Source organism: Ipomoea nil, unplaced genomic scaffold, assembly GCF_001879475.1.
Source record: "Ipomoea nil cultivar Tokyo-kokei standard unplaced genomic scaffold, Asagao_1.1 scaffold3069, whole genome shotgun sequence".
In the NCBI taxonomy this organism is placed as follows: Eukaryota; Viridiplantae; Streptophyta; class Magnoliopsida; order Solanales; family Convolvulaceae; genus Ipomoea; species Ipomoea nil.
In genome coordinates, this window is record NW_017619497.1 from 10267941 (window position 1) to 10289132 (window position 21192).

General features: G+C 41.3%; 4 protein-coding genes across 4 annotated transcripts; 2 read left to right on the forward strand and 2 right to left on the reverse strand.

Moving 5' to 3' along the window:
- Nucleotides 1–388: 388 nt before the first annotated feature.
- LOC109165214 (diaminopimelate decarboxylase 1, chloroplastic-like) lies at nucleotides 389–3915 on the reverse strand. The gene is made up of 9 exons (XM_019313885.1): nucleotides 3364–3915; nucleotides 2859–3033; nucleotides 2625–2774; nucleotides 2347–2508; nucleotides 1918–2103; nucleotides 1501–1623; nucleotides 1341–1430; nucleotides 569–673; nucleotides 389–530 (listed from the first exon to the last, which is right to left on the reverse strand). Exons 1-8 carry the CDS (start codon nucleotides 3837–3839, stop codon nucleotides 593–595), a joined length of 1443 nt encoding a protein of 480 aa, XP_019169430.1. The 5' UTR covers nucleotides 3840–3915; the 3' UTR covers nucleotides 389–530; nucleotides 569–592.
- Nucleotides 3916–5981: 2066 nt separating this feature from the next.
- LOC109165209 (phosphatidylinositol/phosphatidylcholine transfer protein SFH12-like) lies at nucleotides 5982–9748 on the forward strand. The gene is made up of 12 exons (XM_019313880.1): nucleotides 5982–5997; nucleotides 6078–6152; nucleotides 6363–6715; nucleotides 6960–7226; nucleotides 7376–7453; nucleotides 7549–7650; nucleotides 7732–7781; nucleotides 7893–7992; nucleotides 8118–8294; nucleotides 8409–8511; nucleotides 8608–9002; nucleotides 9388–9748. The coding sequence occupies exons 2-12, from the start codon at nucleotides 6119–6121 to the stop codon at nucleotides 9472–9474; spliced, it is 1746 nt and encodes a 581-aa protein (XP_019169425.1). The 5' UTR covers nucleotides 5982–5997; nucleotides 6078–6118; the 3' UTR covers nucleotides 9475–9748.
- Nucleotides 9749–10469: 721 nt separating this feature from the next.
- Nucleotides 10470–14509, reverse strand: LOC109165708 (phosphatidylinositol/phosphatidylcholine transfer protein SFH8-like). The gene is made up of 14 exons (XM_019314593.1): nucleotides 14147–14509; nucleotides 13689–13992; nucleotides 13270–13369; nucleotides 12929–13195; nucleotides 12745–12822; nucleotides 12561–12662; nucleotides 12402–12451; nucleotides 12193–12292; nucleotides 12011–12100; nucleotides 11804–11917; nucleotides 11572–11704; nucleotides 11062–11462; nucleotides 10875–10949; nucleotides 10470–10745 (listed from the first exon to the last, which is right to left on the reverse strand). The coding sequence occupies exons 1-14, from the start codon at nucleotides 14178–14180 to the stop codon at nucleotides 10725–10727; spliced, it is 1869 nt and encodes a 622-aa protein (XP_019170138.1). The 5' UTR covers nucleotides 14181–14509; the 3' UTR covers nucleotides 10470–10724.
- A 536-nt stretch (nucleotides 14510–15045) lies between these two features.
- On the forward strand, nucleotides 15046–20775 carry LOC109164864. Its single transcript, XM_019313410.1, has 2 exons — nucleotides 15046–16225; nucleotides 16871–20775. Exons 1-2 carry the CDS (start codon nucleotides 15046–15048, stop codon nucleotides 20773–20775), a joined length of 5085 nt encoding a protein of 1694 aa, XP_019168955.1.
- The last annotated feature ends 417 nt before the right edge of the window (nucleotides 20776–21192 follow it).

Here is a 21192-nt window from a genome sequence, read left to right on the forward strand (position 1 = left end):
TCTTTTGTAATAGCATTATAATATTCCTAAAGACAACATTCTTGTCCTTTCTCACTGACATTCTTGTCTTTACATTCATATATTTTATCTTTATCATTACTATTTAATTATCGGATTAAGTAATTCGACTATCTGAATTAATTTAATCAATCATATCTAATGGAGGTCTTTTCTTGGTGCTCTATGTTGGACAAAGATAGCAGAGTTTGAAAATAAGAGTGGACATATTTTAAGCTTAAAATTGAATAAATTTTATGTAGGATCATGTCATTACGGTCGAAACGAGATGGGTACAAAACCCATTATCATGAGGTGACTTAACGTGAGGGCAATCCGTTATCATCAACACTGTCAGCAAACTTGGCATCAAACGACGTTGAAGCGACCCTTTGCTAAGATATCCGCCCCTTCCATTTAACGAAAAGGCCGACGGCGTGATATAAATACAAAATATAAAATTCAACATATTATTGAACAAGAATTGGGGTCTCAAAAACAAAGTACAATAGTTTGGTACAGAATAAAGAAAGCAACTACAGAAAGGAAACAAGAAAGCAACTACAGAAAGGAAACTGCTGAAACGACCGAGGAATTAGAGACCCTCAAAGAATCTCAGGTGGTCTTCGAATGTTTCTGCGTGCCTGATTTTCGACACATTTCCATCCTCTTCAACCTGGAAATATGCATGTACGATTAACAGTACGTTTGGGTCTCAATATTTCCCAAAGAAGATTAAGCTTTTTACAGTAATAGAAAAGATGCAAACGATTCTCATGTTTCTTGATGTAGACCTTAAATAACAAAGTCTACCAACTATAGATGCATGTGGTTCATGTTCAGTTGAGTTACCATGATTTACATCCTCCCAAATGCTCTGTCGGGTCAGAGTGTGAGGGCCCTTAGGGTTGGGGTTCAGCCTTTTGGAAGAATGTGGAAGGGCATGGAGAGCATGTTAATTCTAAGTGTACTCCAAAGGAGTAATAGAACTCAATGTTGAAAAAATCGCTAGGCGTCGATTAAGGCGCGATTTTTGCAACACTGATAGAACTAATATGTGTGAGCCCCCGAAAGTAAAAAATGGAGTAAAAAAAAAAGTAGAAAGTAAAAAATGGAGTAAAAAAGTAGAAATGTAATATAACGCTTAACAAAATTACTCTTTGGCTAAGTGATAGACCAATAATTAGTTCCATGTGTACCCAAAACCTTAAGGCAATGGAGTAGATCAAGATCCTATAAGCAAGCCCATTTATCAATGTGGGACATAATACATGTATCTATAACAACATGACTACATGTAACTTGAATTTAAGAATAGTAAATCGGAGGTTGGGATTACTAACCCAATACTCAGGGGGGCGCATCTTTAGATTGTAGGTTGATGCCATACTCATGCAATAGGCACCGGCGTCATGAACTACCAAGCCAGAACCCTAAATGTGAAGGTCATTGTCAGTATGATTCAGAAGCATTTGTTGAACTCCATTAAAAATAAAAACTTACCCTAGGAGGGGTGGGAAGTTCTCTATTCTTTCCCAAGAAATCTGCAGACTCACATACGGGACCCACAACATCAAAAGTAGAAACCTCGGATTCTGAGGGTGTAGGAGAAACTAGCTCTATGTGCTGCACCCAAAAAGACGCAGTGAGCAATGGCCAATCATCTACAGAAACTAATCGTTCAAACTTTTGAGAGAATCAAATACAATTGCGAAATACAACCTTCTAAAGTCCACCGTTAAAAGTAATCCAAGTAGAAAACCATGCAACCATCTATAATACTAGTACTAATGAATAAGAGGTAGATCATGTTGTATCTATTAAAACAAAAAATAAAAAAAGGAGACAAGTTTTGAATCATCACCATCAAAATTCAAAGATAGTTGGTATAGAAAGAAGCAGAACGGTGGCAAGTCTCACCTGGTAAGCATCATAGAGACTTGGACGTATAAGTTCTGACATGCTACCATCAATTACAATGAAATTTTTCGTGCCATTGGTTTTAACTCCAGTGACACGGTTGACCAAGCAGCACGTATTAGCAATAAGTGATCTTCCCGGTTCAATGATGAGATTGAGGTTTCGTGATACAACCAATTCCCGAACCTACAATAAAATAAGCAAACAAGTGTGACTATCCCATTTGCATGTATTGGTGAACAAACTAAAGTCATTCCCTAGAAGAGAACAGGTGTTGATACATGACATTAAGTATTAATACAGTAGCACCAGGCTCACAGCTCTAGATAGTGGCAATGCAACTTTAAAATATAGGCTGAGATAACCTATAGCCTTTTAACAAGGCCTAGCTGACAATCCATATACATTAAAGAAGGAGAGAATTCTCACTGTATCAATTAGATCTCTAGGTGAGGGAAGGATGGCTCCAGCATGATAATAATCAATCCCCAGCCCACCTCCAATATTCAAGAAATCAATTTCAAATCCCTGAGCTCGGATTTGATCGATGTAGGCAACCATCAAAACTGCAGCATCTCTGAAAATGTCTACCTGGAAAATAATTAATATTTGGTCAACAAAGTTTCTAAAGGAATATCGTGTAACTCAGATGGACATGGATATCCAATTTGCTATATACAAAATTTACAATAAAATCAACATGTTACTTTGGTTATTGTAGATCCAAGATGGCAGTGAGCTCCAACAAGCTTCAGTTCCTTTGGGTGTGCCTTTACGGCATCCAGAAACCATTGCAGCTTTTCATTTCTGATACCAAATTTGGAGTTCTTATTCCCAGTGGCAACATAGGGATGGACCTATTTCACATTATTATTAGAAAATAACCAGATCGTCATATTGAAGCAGTAAAGATGACGGCATTGTGCATCACAGTATCAAACCTGGGGGTCCACATCTGGGTTAATTCTCAGAAGCACATTAACCTTCTTCCCAGCAATTCTTGAAGCTTCAATAATGTTTTCTAAATCGAATTCACTGTCAATGTTTACAAAAACGCCTGCTTGGGCAGCTAGCACTAGATCCCCCAAGACTTTTCCATTTCCATTAAAGATACACCTGTGCTACAAAATGTCAATGTAACTCAACACAAACAGAGCAGAAAACAACACAATTCAAATGCAATTAGAACTATTAAATAGTCCAATCATTTGCTGCATTGCACATTATGAAGCCCTAGAGTTTACAAACCAAAATACTCCCAAATGTGTCAAAAGACTTGGTATAAGCATTAAAGGTGTATCCCCAGCTTTCTACCAGTCTTCCACACATTGAAAAGATGCAAATTTGAAGCTTTACCAACAACATTACACACTAAAACCAAGTAAATATATCGCACACAATGCAAAGACAACAAAAAATGAATATTTGTGAGCACTATCATATTACCTGGTAGGATCAAAACCAGCATGGAGGGCCAACTTGAGCTCATTACCGCTAACCAAGACAGCCCCACAACCCAACTTCCTCAAGTGTTCCAAAATCTTAAGATTATTATTGGCCTTAATCGCATAACCGATGATAGAATTCAAGCCCTCTAAAGCTTCCCTATAAGCCTCAACGTTTCTAGTGATTTGGGCCTTGCTATAAAGATAAAATGGTCTTTTTTCAACTGATTCCATAACATCCTGAACCTTGACTCCCTCGCAGTACAGGAACCCATCTTCTGATTTTGAAAAGCAGTGCTGAAACTTCTGGGTCTTTTGCTCTGAGGTGGAAATAACTGCCCTTGTGATCCGGCTTCTAGAAATGAGCTTGGGTGGGCAAATTGGTTTCAGGCAGAAATGTTTGGGAGTTGAATTTGAAGTGTGCTTTAGGGACTTAGGAAGCGACAGGGAGTGAGAGACCAGGTGCGCAGCCGCCATTGATGGAGCAGAGTGAAGGTTTGGGAGCTGAGCTTCAAGTCTGCGTTAATGAGGATTTAAGATTTTAGGGTTTAAAGTTCCCTGATGCGCACGTGCAACGAAACGCCGGCGTTGACGGCTCAGCTGGGTCGTGGATTCGTGAATCCCATAAAAACGGATAATTTCACTTCGACCCCGGAGGTTTTAGAAAAAGTATATTAAGGCCTTAAGTGTTTGTTCGGAAATAATTTTTTTAAAAAAATCTTATTATTTTTGTTTGAATGGGACCCAACAAGGCCGACACCAATGAAAGTCACACGTTACGGGTGAATCTCGCATTGTGACCTAAATTAATTTAAGTTGTTTATAATTAATTGATTCAAACTAAAAAGATTAATAAACAATTCTAATATGGAACATGATTGTAATAGGCGCTAGTCAGGCGGTAGAGTAGCGCCTAGCGCCTAAACAGCTTAGGCGGCTAACTAAAAAAAGAAAAATAGTGCATGTGTATAGGTGTATATATGTCATATTATACACACACACACACACACACACACACACACACACACACACACACACACACACACACACACATATATATATATATATATATATATATATATATATATATATATATATATAAATGAAAAATATTAGCAAGGTCGAGTCGGCCGGGTTAACTCGACAGAAATGGATGAGTTAACTCGGCCGAGTTAGGGTCTAGGCGGCCGGTCGCCTAGGAGGAAAGGAAAATCGCCAAGGGTCTAGGGGCGCCTAGCGCCTATGCGGAATTTTTACAACACTGATATGGAGTATAACTTTGATCATTGTGGTTATCAAGTCAATTATCTGATTGACTTTGGCTAAAATTACTATGATTATCATTACTTTGATTTAGGAGAAAACTCTCAATCGCTTCCTGAATGTTTGCTTTAAGTGGAGCTCGCCTTGTGATCTTACCTGGTGAATTAAAGAACCACAAGAAGGGCCATAATTAATTGACTCAAACCAATTAGACCAATAGACTGATCAAATGGGGAGTCAAGCTTAAAAAGCTGTGATTACTAAGTCAACCCTATAACCAACTTAGCTCGTTGTTGGCCTCATATTGTCATTCATTTGATTTACAGGGAAGTCTGCTGTCATTATTATTCAAAGGTACACATTAGGTAAAGTATGCATTATGTTCTTTTTTGAAAGCCAACCAATGAATGATTGTATTAATGAATCAAAGCTGCAATGCAGTCTGGAGGGATAGAATCCCAGTACATAGCGTGATCCTGAATAAAAGCTAACGAAGCTAACGTGTGCGCATGCGCATTAATCTGCCTAGAAACATGATTAAACAAGACATAATTAAAAGACGAAGCTAGAGTCCTACATTGGTCAACTACTACTCCAACATAAGACATTATGATAGTTGTATGCATTATGTTCTTATTAGTTGATAAAAGATCAAAAAAAAAAAAATCAATCTAAATTATTCATAACTTATCAGCTTGGAGAAATAAAAAAAGGAAACAATATACATTGCCATTCCAATTTGGTGGAAAGCATGATGTGGATCGGAAGTAGTAACCATGCACTTAGTGGAGCACCACCACTTAAAAGATTAATAACCCTCCGTGGCGTCCGTGCCTGCATGGTTACCATCCAATTCCATCATCTATCACCAATTTAAAACTTCACAAAAGTTGGTAAAAACAGTTAATTTCATTGCTTATACAGAGTCTACCCATATAAAAACAGTTGGTAAATATATATATATATATATATATATATATATATATATATATATATATATATAGTAAATAAAAAACAAAATAGTAGTGGTATCAATTCACCTCATTGAAATTAACATAACTCTGTCCATGATTATATTTTAATGAGATATAAGGATATGAAAGTGTTTGCATGAATAGCACGGCCGGGTTCGGAGTGGGCTGCACATTCTATATAACACAGAATATGATACAAAATAATATTATTTTAGTTTTATTAGGTAAAATAGAGATGTATAAATAAGAAGAAATAAAAGGTCAAAGAAAAGGGGCCTGACAAACAAGTGAACGGTATGGAATAAAAATAGGACAAGAAATAGTGGGTATCCATTGAGTTCTGGGGATTTAAGGATCCCTCCTCCTCCTTTTCTCGGAGCCCTGCCATTTTGTCACTGGTAAAGTCCCTCGTTTCTCTATCCTTATTTCATTCTTTCTGTGTTTATTTGTCTCTGTGTCTGATTGATATGATGAATAGGTGTAGGCGTTCTCATATACCCAGCCTGCAGCGCTGGCAATATGTCAGGCGCAGTTGAACGACCGTTGAGGCCAAGTAATATATATATCTATTATTTTTAGTTAAAAGACACTGCTTGAAATTATAGAATTTTTGATCACCTGAAATGATTTTAAATTTGTTCTGACCATTTTTGGTATCCGAAAAAACCCACTTCAGGTGGTCGGAAATTTCATAATTTCCAGCAGTGAAAGGAATGGAATAATGTTGTTTTAATTTTGTGGTTTGGATGATCTGATCTATCAGGTGCGGAGAAAATGGACTTGGACGCCGATGACAGACAGACAAGGCTGGGGTCACTGAGGAAAGCGGCAATTAATGCCTCTAATAAGTTTAGGCATTCCTTCAAGAGCCGTCGGAGGAGCAGCAGAGTGATGTCGGTGGTGTTGGACGATGAACACGACGCCGAGGAAGTTAAGTCGGTCGACGCCTTCCGCCAGGCTCTCATCCTCGACGAGTTGCTACCGACAAAACACGACGACTACCATATGATGCTACGGTTCTTGAAGGCCAGGAAATTTGAAATTGATAAATCAAAGCAGATGTGGGCCGACATGCTCCAATGGAGGAAGGAGTTTGGTGCAGACACAATCATTGATGTCCGTAATTCAATATGTTCTGTCTTAATTAAAACACGACTGAAAATTATGGAATTTCTGACCACCTGACAGATCTTAAGTCGAAAGCCTTGTTAGATCACTTTCAGGTGGTCGGAAATTCTATAATTCCCAGCAGTAAAAGTTTCAGTTAGGTGGTCGGAAATTTCATAATTTCCAGCCGTGAAAGTTTCAGTTTGATTTGAAAGTGCATGCATGCATGTAATGTTTGTGTGTATATATATAGGATTTCGACTTCAAGGAGAGGGATGAAGTGCTCAAGTATTACCCTCAAGGGCATCACGGTGTGGACAAAGATGGAAGGCCTATCTACATTGAGAGGCTTGGGCTAGTTGATGCCACAAAGCTGATGCAAGTCACCACCATGGACCGTTACCTAAAGTACCATGTCCAGGAGTTCGAAAGGACCAACAATGATAAAATGTCATCATGCTCTATTGCTGCTAAGAAACACATTGATCAGAGCACAACCATCCTCGATGTCCAAGGAGTGGTATGTATATAAATATGTAGTCTCACTATCAATTAAGCTCGCTTTTAATTGATCGAGAACCACACCTAATGCATGTTGGGGCCCTTTCACTGTTCAAACATTTTGCTCAAGGCATCCTTTAACATGCATATATATATGGTTCAATTCAGGGTCTGAAAAACTTCACCAAGCAGGCAAGGGAACTCATCCAAGCCCTCCAAAAGATCGATGGTGACAACTACCCTGAGGTACTCAGTATTTTTTTTAGTATTTATGGGCCTAGCTACTATACCGGAACATACAATAATTTTGGTATATATATATGTTGTGTTTGGTTGTGTAGACGTTGTGCCGTATGTACATCATCAATGCTGGGTCAGGATTTAGGCTATTGTGGAACACTGTCAAGTCATTCCTTGACCCCAAGACCACTGCTAAGATTAACGTAAGCTTATTATCGCGAATGCGTACGTTTGTGTTTTAATTTGTGTCTGTTAGAAACTAGCTAATACCTCTTCCTTAAAAGGTTCTTGGCAACAAGTACCAGAGCAAATTGCTGGAAATCATTGATGCCAGGTGATCCAGTTACTACCATTTTCTTGATTTATATATATGTGCTAATTAAAATCAAGAAAATTATGTCTTAATTATAAACTCTGGACTGTTTTTTTGTGTTATATATATCAGCGAATTGCCAGACTTCTTGGGTGGCACCTGCACCTGTGCAGATAAGGGAGGTTGCATGCGCTCCGACAAGGGACCATGGAATGACCCTGAAATCATGAAGGTCCGACCCGATTACCCACATATATATATATATATATATATATATATATATATATATATATATAGTTGTGATCGAGCTCTGATTAATTTTGTGATGTGATCTAATTCGGTGTGGTGTTTAATCAGATGGTCCACCAAGGCGCGCACAAATGCTCGCACAGGATGGCTCGTGTCGAGGAGGAGAAGACGATCCCAGAGGATGGTGGCGTCAACGTCAGCGTCAGCATGAGCGCGAAGAGCGTGAAGAAGCCAGCATCCTTCAAGATTGAATCTACCAAGAAGCTCTTTCCTATTCAAGAGGAAGTAAGTTTTACATATCCCGCAATTTATTTCTTCTATCCAGATTTCAGAATTGAACTTTCGAAACTTCGAAATTAAGGTGCAATCCTTTTACCCATGCATTATATTAATGTGCAGACCCGCCAGCCTGATATGTATGTACCCATGGTTGACAAGACAGTTGATCTGCCGAACTGGCATGTCGTTAACAACGACAATTGCAAGTTTGTCGTTCCCAAAGGTATATATATATATGTGGATACACAAACATATTCATATATAAGGAAATTAAATGTACTAGAAAATCTCAGCCGTTGGTTGATTGGTTTAATTTCAGGGGCAGATCTATACCAAATCCAGGAAGCATACAAGGGTCAAGAACTAGCGAGCAACCAACTGCTGACGGGAGTGATGACATTCGTGATGGGCATAGTAACGATGGTCCGAATGACCAAAAACATGCCGAGGAAGTTGACGGAGTCCACCCTCTACTCCAACTCCATGCACCTTAACGACCATGCGATGAAAGGCCATGGGGCTTACAAGCCGCCGGAGCCCGCCGTCACCGCCGCTGAGTTCATGGCCATGATGAAGCGCATGGCCAGCCTGGAGGAGAAGTTCATCACTCTCAGCAACCAACCACCCACCATGCCGCCGGAGAAGGAGGAAATGCTCTCCAACGCCATGAGCCGCATCGATGCCTTGGAACAAGAACTTGCCGAAGCCAAGAAGGTATATATCCTTACTTCTCACCATTTAAAATTAAGATTTTAATTAAGAGTTACCGGGTCCCGCCAAATTTCTAGCAGGAACAGGGATAGAGACTATTTTCAATTTCCCGTCGGGAACATAGACAGGGACTGGAGTATACTCTCCACCCCGGCCTGTCCCGTCACCATCTCTATCTAGTCTGGCCCACAAAAGACTAAAATGAAGTAAATCAATTTTGGTTGTTCATAGTTAATATTTTTATGGGACTACTTTTGTCGGGAGTAGAACATACTATGTGGTTACTAAAATGACCTGGCCAATTTGGCTGAATTGCCCACCTTATATATTATGAGTGAGGGTAGTGCATGAAAGATGATTGATATATGATTTGTTGCTGGAATTGTAGGCACTTGAGGAGTCACAGAGCAACCAAAACGAGCTGATAGCCTACATCGAAAAGAAGAAGAAGAAGAAGAATATCTTTGGTTTTTGAACAGTTGAGGAAACATAGAGTTTATAACATATTAAGCACTTGAAAAATGTTATAAACACAGACGCAAATTAAAACGTATACTTATTTTATATGCATGTCCCATGCAGTATAGGATGTATGTACACGTACAATATGGTTCCCTTGCCGTTTTTGATAAAATGCGCCGATGTTTTCTTCAGCGCCGCCAGTTGTAATGTTGTATGATTTCATTTCTTCAAATTTCCAATGAGAAGCTTTTGTGTGTTAGAATATATATATCAAAGTTATTTGAGTTTTTATATATTTTCATTCCCTTGAGAGATCCCAAAAGAAATGTACAAATCATTTCTCAACTATAAATAATTTAATTCTCTGTCTTATTATATTTTTACTCAAAAAGTTTCATAATGTTATTATTACAACTCTCCACACAAAAGTGGTAAACTGCATGGGCCCATCATCGAGAAGACTAAAACTACAACTGATATTTAACTAACAAAAAGCACCTCATCCACTATTGTTAACGCAATATGTATGGCTTGCGCAAAAAAAATGGACCGACAAGTTTCTCAACTAAATACTTTAGATTTATGTTTTATATAGGCCCTGTTTGGTAAAATGGTTGTTAGCTGATAGCTGTTAGTTGTTAGCTGATTGTGTTAATTAGAGGGTATAAATAGTTAATAACATTAGCTGATTGTAGAAAAGTGTTTGGTAAATTAGCTGTTAGCTGATAGCTGTTTGGTATAATTTCTTTTCTCAAAAAGCTAATTGAAAAAGTTGCTTGGAGTAGCATTTTGAATTTTAGCCTTTTGAAGTTGCAAAAAACTAATTAACCAAACATTTATATTGATATTTTAACTAAATCAAACAATTAATAGTGGTCAAATAAGCCAAAATTGGCCTATAGGCCAATTTATTACCAAACAGGGCCATAGTCTTTTTATTCATGGTTTCATAATGTTATCATACCCTCCACACAAGAGATCTAAATTGCACTAGAAAAATCTGGGACCTTTTACAACATCACGACCCTTGACATTTTTCATAAGATACGGAGTAATATGTATGTATAGTATTTTGTTTAAAGTTGGAATGTTGTCTGCACATATAAGGTTAACATTGTTGCATGATCACCACACACCAAACTTGCATTACAGATATGAATGGAAGCAACAAACACAACAAAATTACAAACATATATGAGCATCACACCAAAGAGAATCTCATCAAGAACAGTTCTTGCATGATGGAAGAGTTGGAGGAAGACCTTACAGGCAGAATTTCTTTTTCTGCATAACAAAGAAGTACCAAAGGAAATAAGCGAAATATATTCTTAAAAAATTGAATAAAAATTCACTATACAAGAAAATAATGGAGCAGAAATGCTATATGCTCTGCTGTGCAAAAGATCAACTTACCCGAAACTTGGCATCTTCTTGTCTGTCGATGTATGCAAGAAGTTCCTCTTGCCTCATCAAAGCTTCGTGCAGAGCCTGCTCAACCAAAACCGAAAATTATTTAAAAGTTGACAAGAGGGACGAAGGAAATGACTTGATATCCACCACTTTTTCTGATCAGATTCCATGTGATATAATAAATCTTTACCTTCTTGGTTGCAATTAACTCGGCCTCAAGGCCATCCACTCGGCAAACTGCAGCATTTAGTAATTCCTCTTTTTCATAGGGCATCTTGGATGGCTTTTCTTGAAGCACATTCACTTTCTCTTCAAGTTCATGTAATTTCCCGAGTACAGTTGAGAGAAGCTCGGCTTCTGAAGGTGCTGGCGTTGGTGAAGGGGGCCTAAACTCTTCCTTTGGAATTGATTCAGAAGAAAATTCACAAAGTTTGCTTTGATTAGAGGATGCAATTGGAAGCTTCTTGGTTACACTGGAAGCCACCGAACGCAAAAGTATGAAGAAAGTGAAGAAGAAAGCCATTAGAGCTCCTAGAAAGCGGGCATGAAGTCCTTCAGTAGTCTTTTGAGAGTCGGGTGGTGGAAGGATCACTGAATTTAAACAGATGTATGGTATCAGAAACCATCAATAAGATATCATACCGAGCTTCTGCATATGAAGAGGATGAAGAAAAGAGAACAGTATGTTTTATATTCAAACCTGTAGGAACACAGGGCTTTTCAGATTCCGTTTGCTTTTTCCATCCAGAATCGACAGCCTTATCAACCATGGGAACATATTCATCATATCCTGAGAAGTTGATGGGATAGCTTGTTGCACCAATACCCTTAGCCTATTCATTAATAACATGAATAAGGAGCAAAACTTGATTCTGGTAAACCTAATTAAGGAGCATAAATCCTAATTAATAAAAGCAATGATAGAAGACTACCTCTTCACGAACAGGAGTCAGTTGAAGATGTGAATAGCTCCTTGCAGCCTTTGGTGAAGCAATATCTTCGGCTTCAGATCCAGATTCTCCAGCGGATGTGTCACTGACTTTTACCTGATAATGAAACACATAAAATAACTCGATATGGTATAGTCAGACTATACGAGGCACCTCAAATACAATATAGGAAAGAGAGTAGAGTCATACCATTGGGTAGCGAGGCTTGACATAGACTACCTTTCCTTCATTATTTAGAACTTTAACAACCTGCCTGCAACGACTTGCTTCACCAACCATCTGCATTTTTTTTTAAAATATAAGAATGGCGTTTTCTGGTTACCACAAGTATAAAGGGAGGAGGAAGAATGTTATGAAGACAACAACGAGACCTTCAATATCTCTGGGATTTTCCATGGCCCTTTATCAGAAAAAAGGCACCCTCCTTGACCTGCACACGAACATGTCCCGCCAAGAAACTCTGGCAATTCACTGCAAGATTCAGAAATCAGTAAATACGTTATTTGTTGAAAGTTGAGGACACTAAACTGGAAAAGAAGAAGAAGGGACAAACCCGTAAGAAGGAATTTATAAAGTTCACCTGGCATCTATTACTTCAAGCAACTTGTTCTGGTACTTGTTCCCCAGAACCTATAACAGGAGAAAAAAAAAAGGTTTATTTACGAGGTAAAGATGCCAACTAAAAGTAGCACTTCCCTATGATAATAATAGTGTTTGAAATAGTATAGCATTGACATACATGTATCTTGGAAGTGGTCTTGGGATCTAGAAAGCTCTTTACTGTATTCCACAGAATCTTAAATCCGGGACCAGCATTGATGATAAACATCTGATGGAGTGTCTGCCACCATCAAAGAAGAACATTACAATGATTCACAGAGTTATTGGAGAAAGAAAGTACTAGAAACAGAATAAGATCATACTTCAGGGAAATTATCAGAGTCGATCTTCTGGAGCTGCATGATGAGCTCTCGTGCACTTTTAGTGAAGTTTTTCAAACCCTGAGAAATTAACAAAATGATGAAAAAGAAAACAAATTTTGAAAAACATAATCTACTGAATCATTCCTTTTATGGTCATAAGAGGCTTAATAAAAACAGAACATACCACTCCTTGAACATCCAAAATCGTTGTGCTCGAGTCAATATGCCTCTTTGCAGCAATTGTACAAGCTGGGAACTTAGTAGAAAAGCATTTCTCAAACTCCTTAACATGGTATTTTATGAAACGTTCCATGGTTGTGACTTGCATTAGTTTGTTAGGATCAACTTTCCCTAACCTTTCAATATATACAGGCCTTCCCTCCTTATCAACACCATGGTAGCCATGGGGATAATATTTCAAAACTTCACTCACTTCGTTGAACTCAAACTCCTGATGAAGCATCAGCACAGCATAAAAAACAAACCCGAACAAAGTGTCCTACTCAGAGGGTTAAAATAAATTACCTTTAGCGTTGTTTCAACACCGAATTCCTTCCTCCATTGAAGCATATCAGCCCACATGTTCTTTGCTTTCTCAATGTCAAATTTCCTCGCTTTCAAAAACCTGCAAGCAGAAAACCAACGTCGTGAGAGAACAGATCTATAGCTCGAAACTATTAACTAGAAAAACAAGAAATTAAATAGTGCGTGCTCCCTTTCCATTCTGTTCTACATTTCCAGCTTGTGTATCATGTAGCATATCTGTCATTTATATGAATTCTGGGTCATGTCCATAGGCCAATATAATGGACGAATATGATCTGTATCATCTGAAGTCCAACCACAAAGGAAGCTAAGCAGAAGCACCGACCAATTATATATGGTGCCACAACACAAATGACTATAGTATTTACATAAATCACTTGAAGGGTAGATGTCATCACCTCAACATCATGTAATAATCATCATGCTGCTCCGGTAACAATTCGTCCAAGATTAGCTCTTGCCTAAATGCATCTACTGCCTGCAGCTCCTCTGCATCGCGAATATCCTCAATGGATACAGAGCTGATTCGCCCAATGCTTTTTCTTCGACTGTTTTTCTTCTTGAGAGAGTGTTTAAATTTTGTTGAAGCACTCAGTGCTTTCTTTTTCAGGGAACCAATTCTTGTCCTCCTCTCATCTTCTGAGTTCTCAAAATCAGATTTTCTTTCCCTTCTCTCATCATTCCCAGAGAAGCCCTCAAAACCTGCCACAGATAATAACCACAAGTTTCATAAACAGGAAGCAACTTGTTTTATGAATTCAAAATCCCTAATTTCAGCAAATTAACCATTTTCTTTACCAAAAATGCAGTTCAATTCGTAAATGAAATTAAACATATCAAAAGCAAGTCAACTCACAAGGCCTTGCGAAGCGATCAAGAGGTCCCGACATGGCGGCCGTCGACCACAAAACCGACGACAAGTAATCGGCGGCTCAAAATCCTCAAGTCAACGCAAAAGCATCAGAAGAAGCCAACTGTTTACTGGAGAAAGAAACCCCAAAATTCAAAAACTTTCTAGAAGATTCAGCAGTAGAGCAAAGAGCAGCCTTGATGGAAGTACCGACGTTGATTCTCCGGCTACAAGTAGCGCCAAAAATAATAATCGGGAAAATAGAAGGAGAAAACAAAAGGGTATCTTACAGTCTTACTGTAACGGCGTAGTAGGTATCGCCGAGAGGAGAGCCGGCGATGATGGAGGCGGAGGAAGAGGAAGAAGGAACAATAAGTCAATAATTGGAAGGTTTGATATGGAGCAGCCTGTAAATTGTGTGGGCCCCGTGCCGACGGCGCCACGTGGAAGGCGGGAAATGGGTGAGAAGGGGATGAGGAATCCGCCAGCAGTAGTTGTGGTAAAGATGCCAAAAAGGAAATTCAATGAACAGTGAATGATAAATGATTGCGTCATAATTTTACCCGACAGGCACAGGTCAAACAGTTGAAGTTTGTACCTACCGTCAACGAATCTTAAAATTTTCGGAAAATCCACAACTGATAATTAAAGATATTTAAATTTGGATTTTAGATATGTATGTATTACAAATATTTACTAAATATTCGTAAACAATAGAGAATAATCACAGTAAATGAATTGACTGATTTTAGGCTGGTAAATATCAATTTAGTTTGGGTGGAAATGAATTAAGTCAATAGATGTTTGTAAAGATTCTATCGAACGCTCTCAGGATTCTCTCTCAACGGCTCTAGGGTTTGGTAGTTATCGTTGGTAAGTTTCCCGCGGCGTTGCTGGCTTTGGCCATGGAGGCCGAGCCGGTGGCTCCGGCGTCCGTCGAGGAAGGGCAGTCGGAGCATGTTGGTAGAGGAGAGAGAGTTGTTAAGCGTTATAAGACATCGAAACGAACTTTTGCGGAGACGGCATCCGATCACCCCATGTTGGGAGAAGACAACGGTGACGTCGAAGAGGAAAATTGCTGGTTTGACACCGAGATCGTGGTGGAGTCAGACAAGGAGGATGATGATCCCTCCGCGGCCGGGGATATCCCAGTGGTTAAGTTTTCTAAAAAACAACGCGAGGAATGGATCAAACCTTGGAAGAACGCTTTGCTGGTCAAATTCTTGGGCAAGGCGGTGGCTCTACCTCTCTTTCAACAGAGGATGCTACGCATCTGGAAACCGGAAGGGAGATCGGAAATCATTGACTTGGGTTCGGGGTGGTTCATTGCTAGATTCCAACTCCAGAAGGATTGTCTGCATGTACTGGTCGATGGCCCCTGGAAGCTTTTCAATCACTACGTTGTGGCGCAGAGATGGCGTCCGAACTTCAGGCCAGAGACTGCAAAGGTGGAAAGGATGGCGGTCTGGACCCGCCTGCCTGGATTGCCGGTTGAGTTCTTCAGAGAAGAAGCCATCAAGGAGATTTTGAGAAACGTGGGGACCCCGTTGAAGCTGGATACCACCACGATCGGTGTCCAGAGAGGACAATTCGCGAGAGCGGTGGTTGAGATCGACCTCTCTAAGCCTCTGGTGGCGGTGGTTAACGTGGAAGATTACCCCCAAAAAATAGAATTTGAGGGGCTAAAAGTGATCTGTTTCGATTGTGGTGAGATTGGTCATCGCTCTACGGACTGCCCAAAAAACCAATGTAACAAAGACCCGGCCGCTCCGATGAATGACACGACTGATGGAGTTCAGGGGGCCATGAATGTGGAGCAACAAAATCAACCACCCCCAGTGGAGAAGCATGGTGAGTGGATGATTGTCAAAAGCAAACGCAAACCCAAAAATATGTCCACGAACAGGCAGACCACGAAACCAAGCAAAGGGGATAAAGGTCAATCCCGGACTACTGCCAGTTCTGGGAAAAAGTCGGCTAATGCCAGGAACAATAATCAATTTGAGTCCCTCCGAAGAACGGGGAACACAGCAGTAGCAAAGAATCCACGAGACAGGAATAAAGAAGTGTTGGCTCCAAATAAAGGTAATGAAACGAACCCTTCTTCCCCCCCCCCCCCCCCCCCTCCCCCCGCAAAATTTGTCGTTCCCCATGCAGGACGACGCCTTGGCCAACCAGGCAGGAGGTGGTAGCGGCGATACACCACCTCGGACCCAGTCTCGAGTACATACGGGTGGGGGATCCGCCAGGGGAGGCGGTAGTCGCGGTGGTTTTTCAGACAGGTTCCGGGGAAGAGGAGGCAGCATTGGACGAGGTAGAGGAGGTTTGCTTTCTATCCCTTTTTCTAATGCGCATGAGAACCACAGAGAGGGAAACCTTGAGAGTATCCCTTCGGTTTTTCTGTTCGGCAGTAACATGGCCTCTTCCAGTGGGGGGCCTAATCCTCCGGACCGGCATTCGTTTAATCTAAACAATGCGTTCACGCCTGGGGAAGGCGGTGGCCCAACTTCCCCCCCGGCTTGTAATAATCCATGAAGATCGTATCATGGAACTGTAGGGGTGTGGGGAATGGTAAAGTGAGGAGGCATGTTAAACAGCTCCTTCGTTCAACTAGACCCGACGCCTTATGCCTCCTAGAGATACGAACTAGTAAGGTTGAAGGCATGGTTAATCTTGCCAACAGCCTGGGCCTCTCTAATCATTTTCTTGTTGAGCCTATCGGTTTTGCAGGAGGGCTACTTCTTTTATGGAATCACGGGAGTGTGAATCTAGAAATCATGAGTCATTCATCCCAAGCTATCCATACAAAGGCAAAGCAGGAGTTAGGTGACTGTTTTATCACCTTCGCGTACGTCAGACCCAATCTCATAGCCAAATCTAGGTTCTGGGATGAGTGCAGGACCGTTGGCAACACGCTCCAGGCACCTTGGATTTTGTTAGGGGATCTTAATGACATCGCCTCAGACGGGGAGCAATGGGGTAGTGACTCAATTTGTTCCTCGGCGGTTCAAAGGTTTGTTGATGCTCTAGATAGTTGCGGGTTGTTCGAGTTGGAAGCTGCTGGGAGTCGGTTCACCTGGTGTAGGCATGTTGGCAACCGCGTAGTTCAAATGCGCAAACTGGATAGGGTTCTTTGGAATATGAGTGCTCAAGCTCGGTTTCCTGAGGGAAAGTCAATTGTCCTGCCTAGGCTCCATTCGGATCACCATCCGGTCCTTTTCCTTGATGTGGCGGGTAATCCACCGGACAGAGATACTCGTCCTTTTCGCTTCGAGGCAGCCTGGCTAGGAAGGGAAGATTACAAGAAGCTCTGGGAAGACACGGTCAAGTCTTTTGAGGGCGGTTTAGAGGTTTTTATCCCAGCCATCACAGAAAAAAGCAAATTGTGGAATAGGGAGGTGTTTGGGAACATCTTTCAAAGGAAAAAACAGCTAGAGGGGCGGATTCGCGGGGTCCAACAATCCCCCAACTTCGCAGTTTCAGGCAGCCTACAAGCCCTGGATAGGCGCCTTAACATGGAACTGAATACAGTGCTGGATCAGGAAGAAACCCTTTGGTTCCAGAAATCTAGAACTAGTTGGATCAAAGACGGCGACAGAAATACTCGTTTTTACCACAATTCGGCGGTCATCAAAAGGAATAGAAATCGTATCAGATTTCTTAAAATCAATGGTTCTTGGACGGCAGACCCCACAATTATATCCAGGCATATCACTGACTTTTTTTCGTCGTTGTTTTGCAGGTCCTCATTGATCGGAGGGTCGGAGATTGCACCAATAGAGAATAACCGAAAACTTTCTTCGGCCCAATCTCGACGCCTCGTTAATACGGTGCCTATGGAAGAAGTTAGAAAAGCCGTGTTCGGTATGAAAAGGTTCGGTAGCCCGGGGCCGGATGGCATTCCAGCGGCCTTCTATCAACACTATTGGGATTCGGTGGGACCAGCCCTAACGCAGATGGTTAATCAAGCGTTACACTCCGGGACTGTGCATAAATCCCTCTTGGTGGCCTTCATGTGCCTTATCCCCAAGAAAGAGGCTCCGGAGTCTGCAGCAGATTTCAGACCGATATCTTTACTGAACGTCGCCTTCAAAGTTATCTCCAAAGTGTTAGTCAACAGGATGCGACCCATCATGTGCAAGCTTATTGGTCCACATCAAAACAGCTTTCTGCCAGGCCGTTCCACCCTTGACAATATTATCTTAACGCAAGAGATCATTCACACTATGTATAAGAAGAAGGGGCGCAAGGGCCTTATGGCGGTAAAAGTGGATCTCCAGAAAGCCTATGACAGCGTAGATTGGGCGTTCTTGGAGGACACCCTCATGGGTTTTGGCTTCCCCAAGACCTTCATTGATCTTGTTCTTTACTATCTAAGGGAAAGCAGCATTTCCATCCTTTGGAATGGGGGTACCCTTCCCCCCTTCGTGCCGGGGAGAGGCCTTCGTCAAGGAGACCCGCTTGCTCCTTATCTCTTTAATCTCGTTATGGAACGTCTAGCTTACGACATTCAAAGAGAAGTGTCAAGAGGTAACTGGAAGCCCATATCCATCTCTCGGGGAGGCATCGGGATCTCTCACCTTTTCTTCGCCGATGATCTTATGTTATTTGGAGAGGCTATAGAACGCCAAGCAAAAGTCATGAGCGATTGCTTGGATAGGTTGAGCAGGGTGTCTGGCCTAAAGGTCAACCTAACCAAATCCCAGATTTTCTGTTCGCCTAACACGGGGTCGGGTTCCAAACAGAATATGGAAACAGCCATGGGTATCCCAGTCACCCCTCATCTCGGCTCCTACTTGGGCATCCCCCTCCTCCAAAAGAGGGTTTCGAGAGACATGTTTGGTTCTATTCTAAGCAAGATGAGACGGAAACTAGCCTCCTGGAAGGCTAACTCGCTGAGCATGGCGGGTAGAAGAGTCCTGGTTCAGTCCTCCCTCTCTACTATCCCGACCTATACCATGCAATCCTTATCCCTCCCGGTGAGTACCTGTAAAGACATCGATAGAATTTGCAGGAATTTCCTTTGGGGCCATGCAGAAGACACAAGAAAGATACATACGGTTAATTGGGCCACAATTTGCAAGTCCAAAGAAATGGGGGGCCTGGGGCTCAGATTAGCAAAAGACTTTAATCTAGCTTTCATGATGCAGTTGGCCTGGCAAATGACGAACTGTGCAGACAAAATATGGGTTCAAGCTCTCAGAGAAAAATACGTCAAAAGCCAAGATTTCCTGACGGTCCCCCCGCAAACCAACGCCTCATGGGGGTGGAAAGGGATTCTTAAGGGTCGGGACATCCTGAGAAAGGGCATCTGTTGGAAGGTGGGTACCGGAGAGTCGTTAAACGTTTGGAAGGATCCGTGGGTGGGGACAGTTCCTCTAGCAGACATACCTGGAGTATCTATTCCACCCTCGCTGCTCAACTTACAGGTTAACAACTTAATCAAGGAAGATAAGACGTGGGATCTTACTGAAGTGCAGGACTATCTCCCGGACAGCGTGACCAACTCCATTAGAGCCATACCGATTGCTTTAACGGAGAGTCCTCATGATGCTATATCTTGGCCTCACTCGGGAACAGGTTCTTTCACGTTAAAGTCTGGCTTTAATTTTATTGCAGGTCAAGAGACAATAGAAGAAGACCTCAGTTGGGTTTGGCACGTAAAGTGCACGGAGAAAGTAAAACTCTTCATTTGGAAAATCACTCAAAACGGGCTCCTCACGAACTCGGAGAGAAGCCGTCGTGGGTTGTCGACCGATGCAATCTGCCAGAGATGCGATGGTGTTGACGAATCCTTGGACCACATTTTCAGGAGATGCGATTTTGCGTTGGACTGCTGGGCAAACTCCCAAGCTCCAGCCTCTTTCAACGCTACTGCTTTCACACCCCTTTCCCTTTGGATCAAGGACAATTGCGACATGATGAGAAACGCTACGAATCAGGGAAGTTGGACCACGATTTTCCCCTACCTGCTCTGGTCTATTTGGAGAGCTAGGAACGATATAATTTTTAACAATCGTATGGTGCAGGTTACTGAGACGGTGTTGCGAGCGAAAAAGGAGGCTAGTGAGGCTGAACGCCTTCTAATTAAACATGGAGGGATCATGCTTGGAAGGCAGCTTTGGATCAGCTGGAAAGCACCTTCAGAAGGGTGGTGCAAACTTAACACTGATGGGGCTAGGAAGGCGGCAACAGGTCTGGCTTCGGCCGGGGGCGTGCTGCGAGACCACGAGGGAGCTTGGTTGACCGGTTTCACCTCCAAGATTGGTATCACATCAAGCTTCATTGCTGAATTGTGGGGCCTCCGGGAAGGCCTCAAAATGGCAAGGAGTTGGGGCGTGCATTGGCTCACGCTGGAAGTCGACTCGGAAGCTGTGCTTAATGCTGTCTTGGGTGACAATGAAAGCCGTCCGGAAGCCAACACCATAATTGGAGACTGCAAAGCCTTCATGAGGATGTTTGAACGGTGCCTCATCACCCACACACTCCGCGAAGGCAATCGGTGTGCGGATGCTCTGGCAAACTTGGGGCAAAATAGCAGTTGGGGAACAACGATCCTCGCCCTCCCGCCGGAGGAGATTCAATCCATCCTGAGTAGTGACGCTCACGGCGTTGCTATTAGAAGAATCTACTAATCCTTTCTGGGACACTTGTGTCCCTCTCTCTTACCAAAAAAAAAAAAATCAATTTAGTTTGAGAATTTGATCTATTATTTAAATTTTCAATAATAAAATAAATAATTTGTTATTACATTCAACAATTGTTATACACTTATGACTGAACCATGATAAAAAAATTGACATTGTTTCTTTAAGTAAAGAAACAATTGCCATTACATTTAACTATTCTTATATTTATGGTTTATGATGTGCTTAGAATAAAATGAAATTATTATATCTAAAATTAAAGGAAAAAGTATCAAATATGCCACTGAACTTTTACACATTGTACAATTGAACAATTGAACAAATAAAAAAGTATAATTGAACCATTAAAAACTCAAAAATTGTGCAAATAATATTTTTTACAAGTTACTTCTAAGTTTTCCTTAA

What these genes read in the sequence shown, in the direction of transcription:
- LOC109165214 (XM_019313885.1), bottom strand. Translation starts at nt 3,839, where the DNA reads ATGGCGGCTGCGCACCTGGTCTCTCACTCCCTGTCGCTTCCTAAGTCC. An exon ending in TTGGATCTACAATAACCAAA is followed by an intron (nt 2,509 to 2,624) that starts GTAACATGTTGA and finishes ATTATTTTCCAG; the next exon opens with GTAGACATTTTCAGAGATGC. An exon ending in CTAGAGATCTAATTGATACA is followed by an intron (nt 2,104 to 2,346) that starts GTGAGAATTCTC and finishes ATTTTATTGTAG; the next exon opens with GTTCGGGAATTGGTTGTATC.
- LOC109164864 (XM_019313410.1), top strand. Translation starts at nt 15,046, where the DNA reads ATGGAGGCCGAGCCGGTGGCTCCGGCGTCCGTCGAGGAAGGGCAGTCG. An exon ending in AGTGTTGGCTCCAAATAAAG is followed by an intron (nt 16,226 to 16,870) that starts GTAATGAAACGA and finishes TCGGTTTTGCAG; the next exon opens with GAGGGCTACTTCTTTTATGG.
- LOC109165708 (XM_019314593.1), bottom strand. Translation starts at nt 14,180, where the DNA reads ATGTCGGGACCTCTTGATCGCTTCGCAAGGCCTT. An exon ending in ACTCTGATAATTTCCCTGAA is followed by an intron (nt 12,663 to 12,744) that starts GTATGATCTTAT and finishes TGATGGTGGCAG; the next exon opens with ACACTCCATCAGATGTTTAT. An exon ending in AGTTAATTGCAACCAAGAAG is followed by an intron (nt 10,950 to 11,061) that starts GTAAAGATTTAT and finishes TTGGTTGAGCAG; the next exon opens with GCTCTGCACGAAGCTTTGAT.
- LOC109165209 (XM_019313880.1), top strand. Translation starts at nt 6,119, where the DNA reads ATGTCAGGCGCAGTTGAACGACCGTTGAGGCCAA. An exon ending in TCCTCGATGTCCAAGGAGTG is followed by an intron (nt 7,227 to 7,375) that starts GTATGTATATAA and finishes GGTTCAATTCAG; the next exon opens with GGTCTGAAAAACTTCACCAA. An exon ending in CAAGTTTGTCGTTCCCAAAG is followed by an intron (nt 8,512 to 8,607) that starts GTATATATATAT and finishes GTTTAATTTCAG; the next exon opens with GGGCAGATCTATACCAAATC.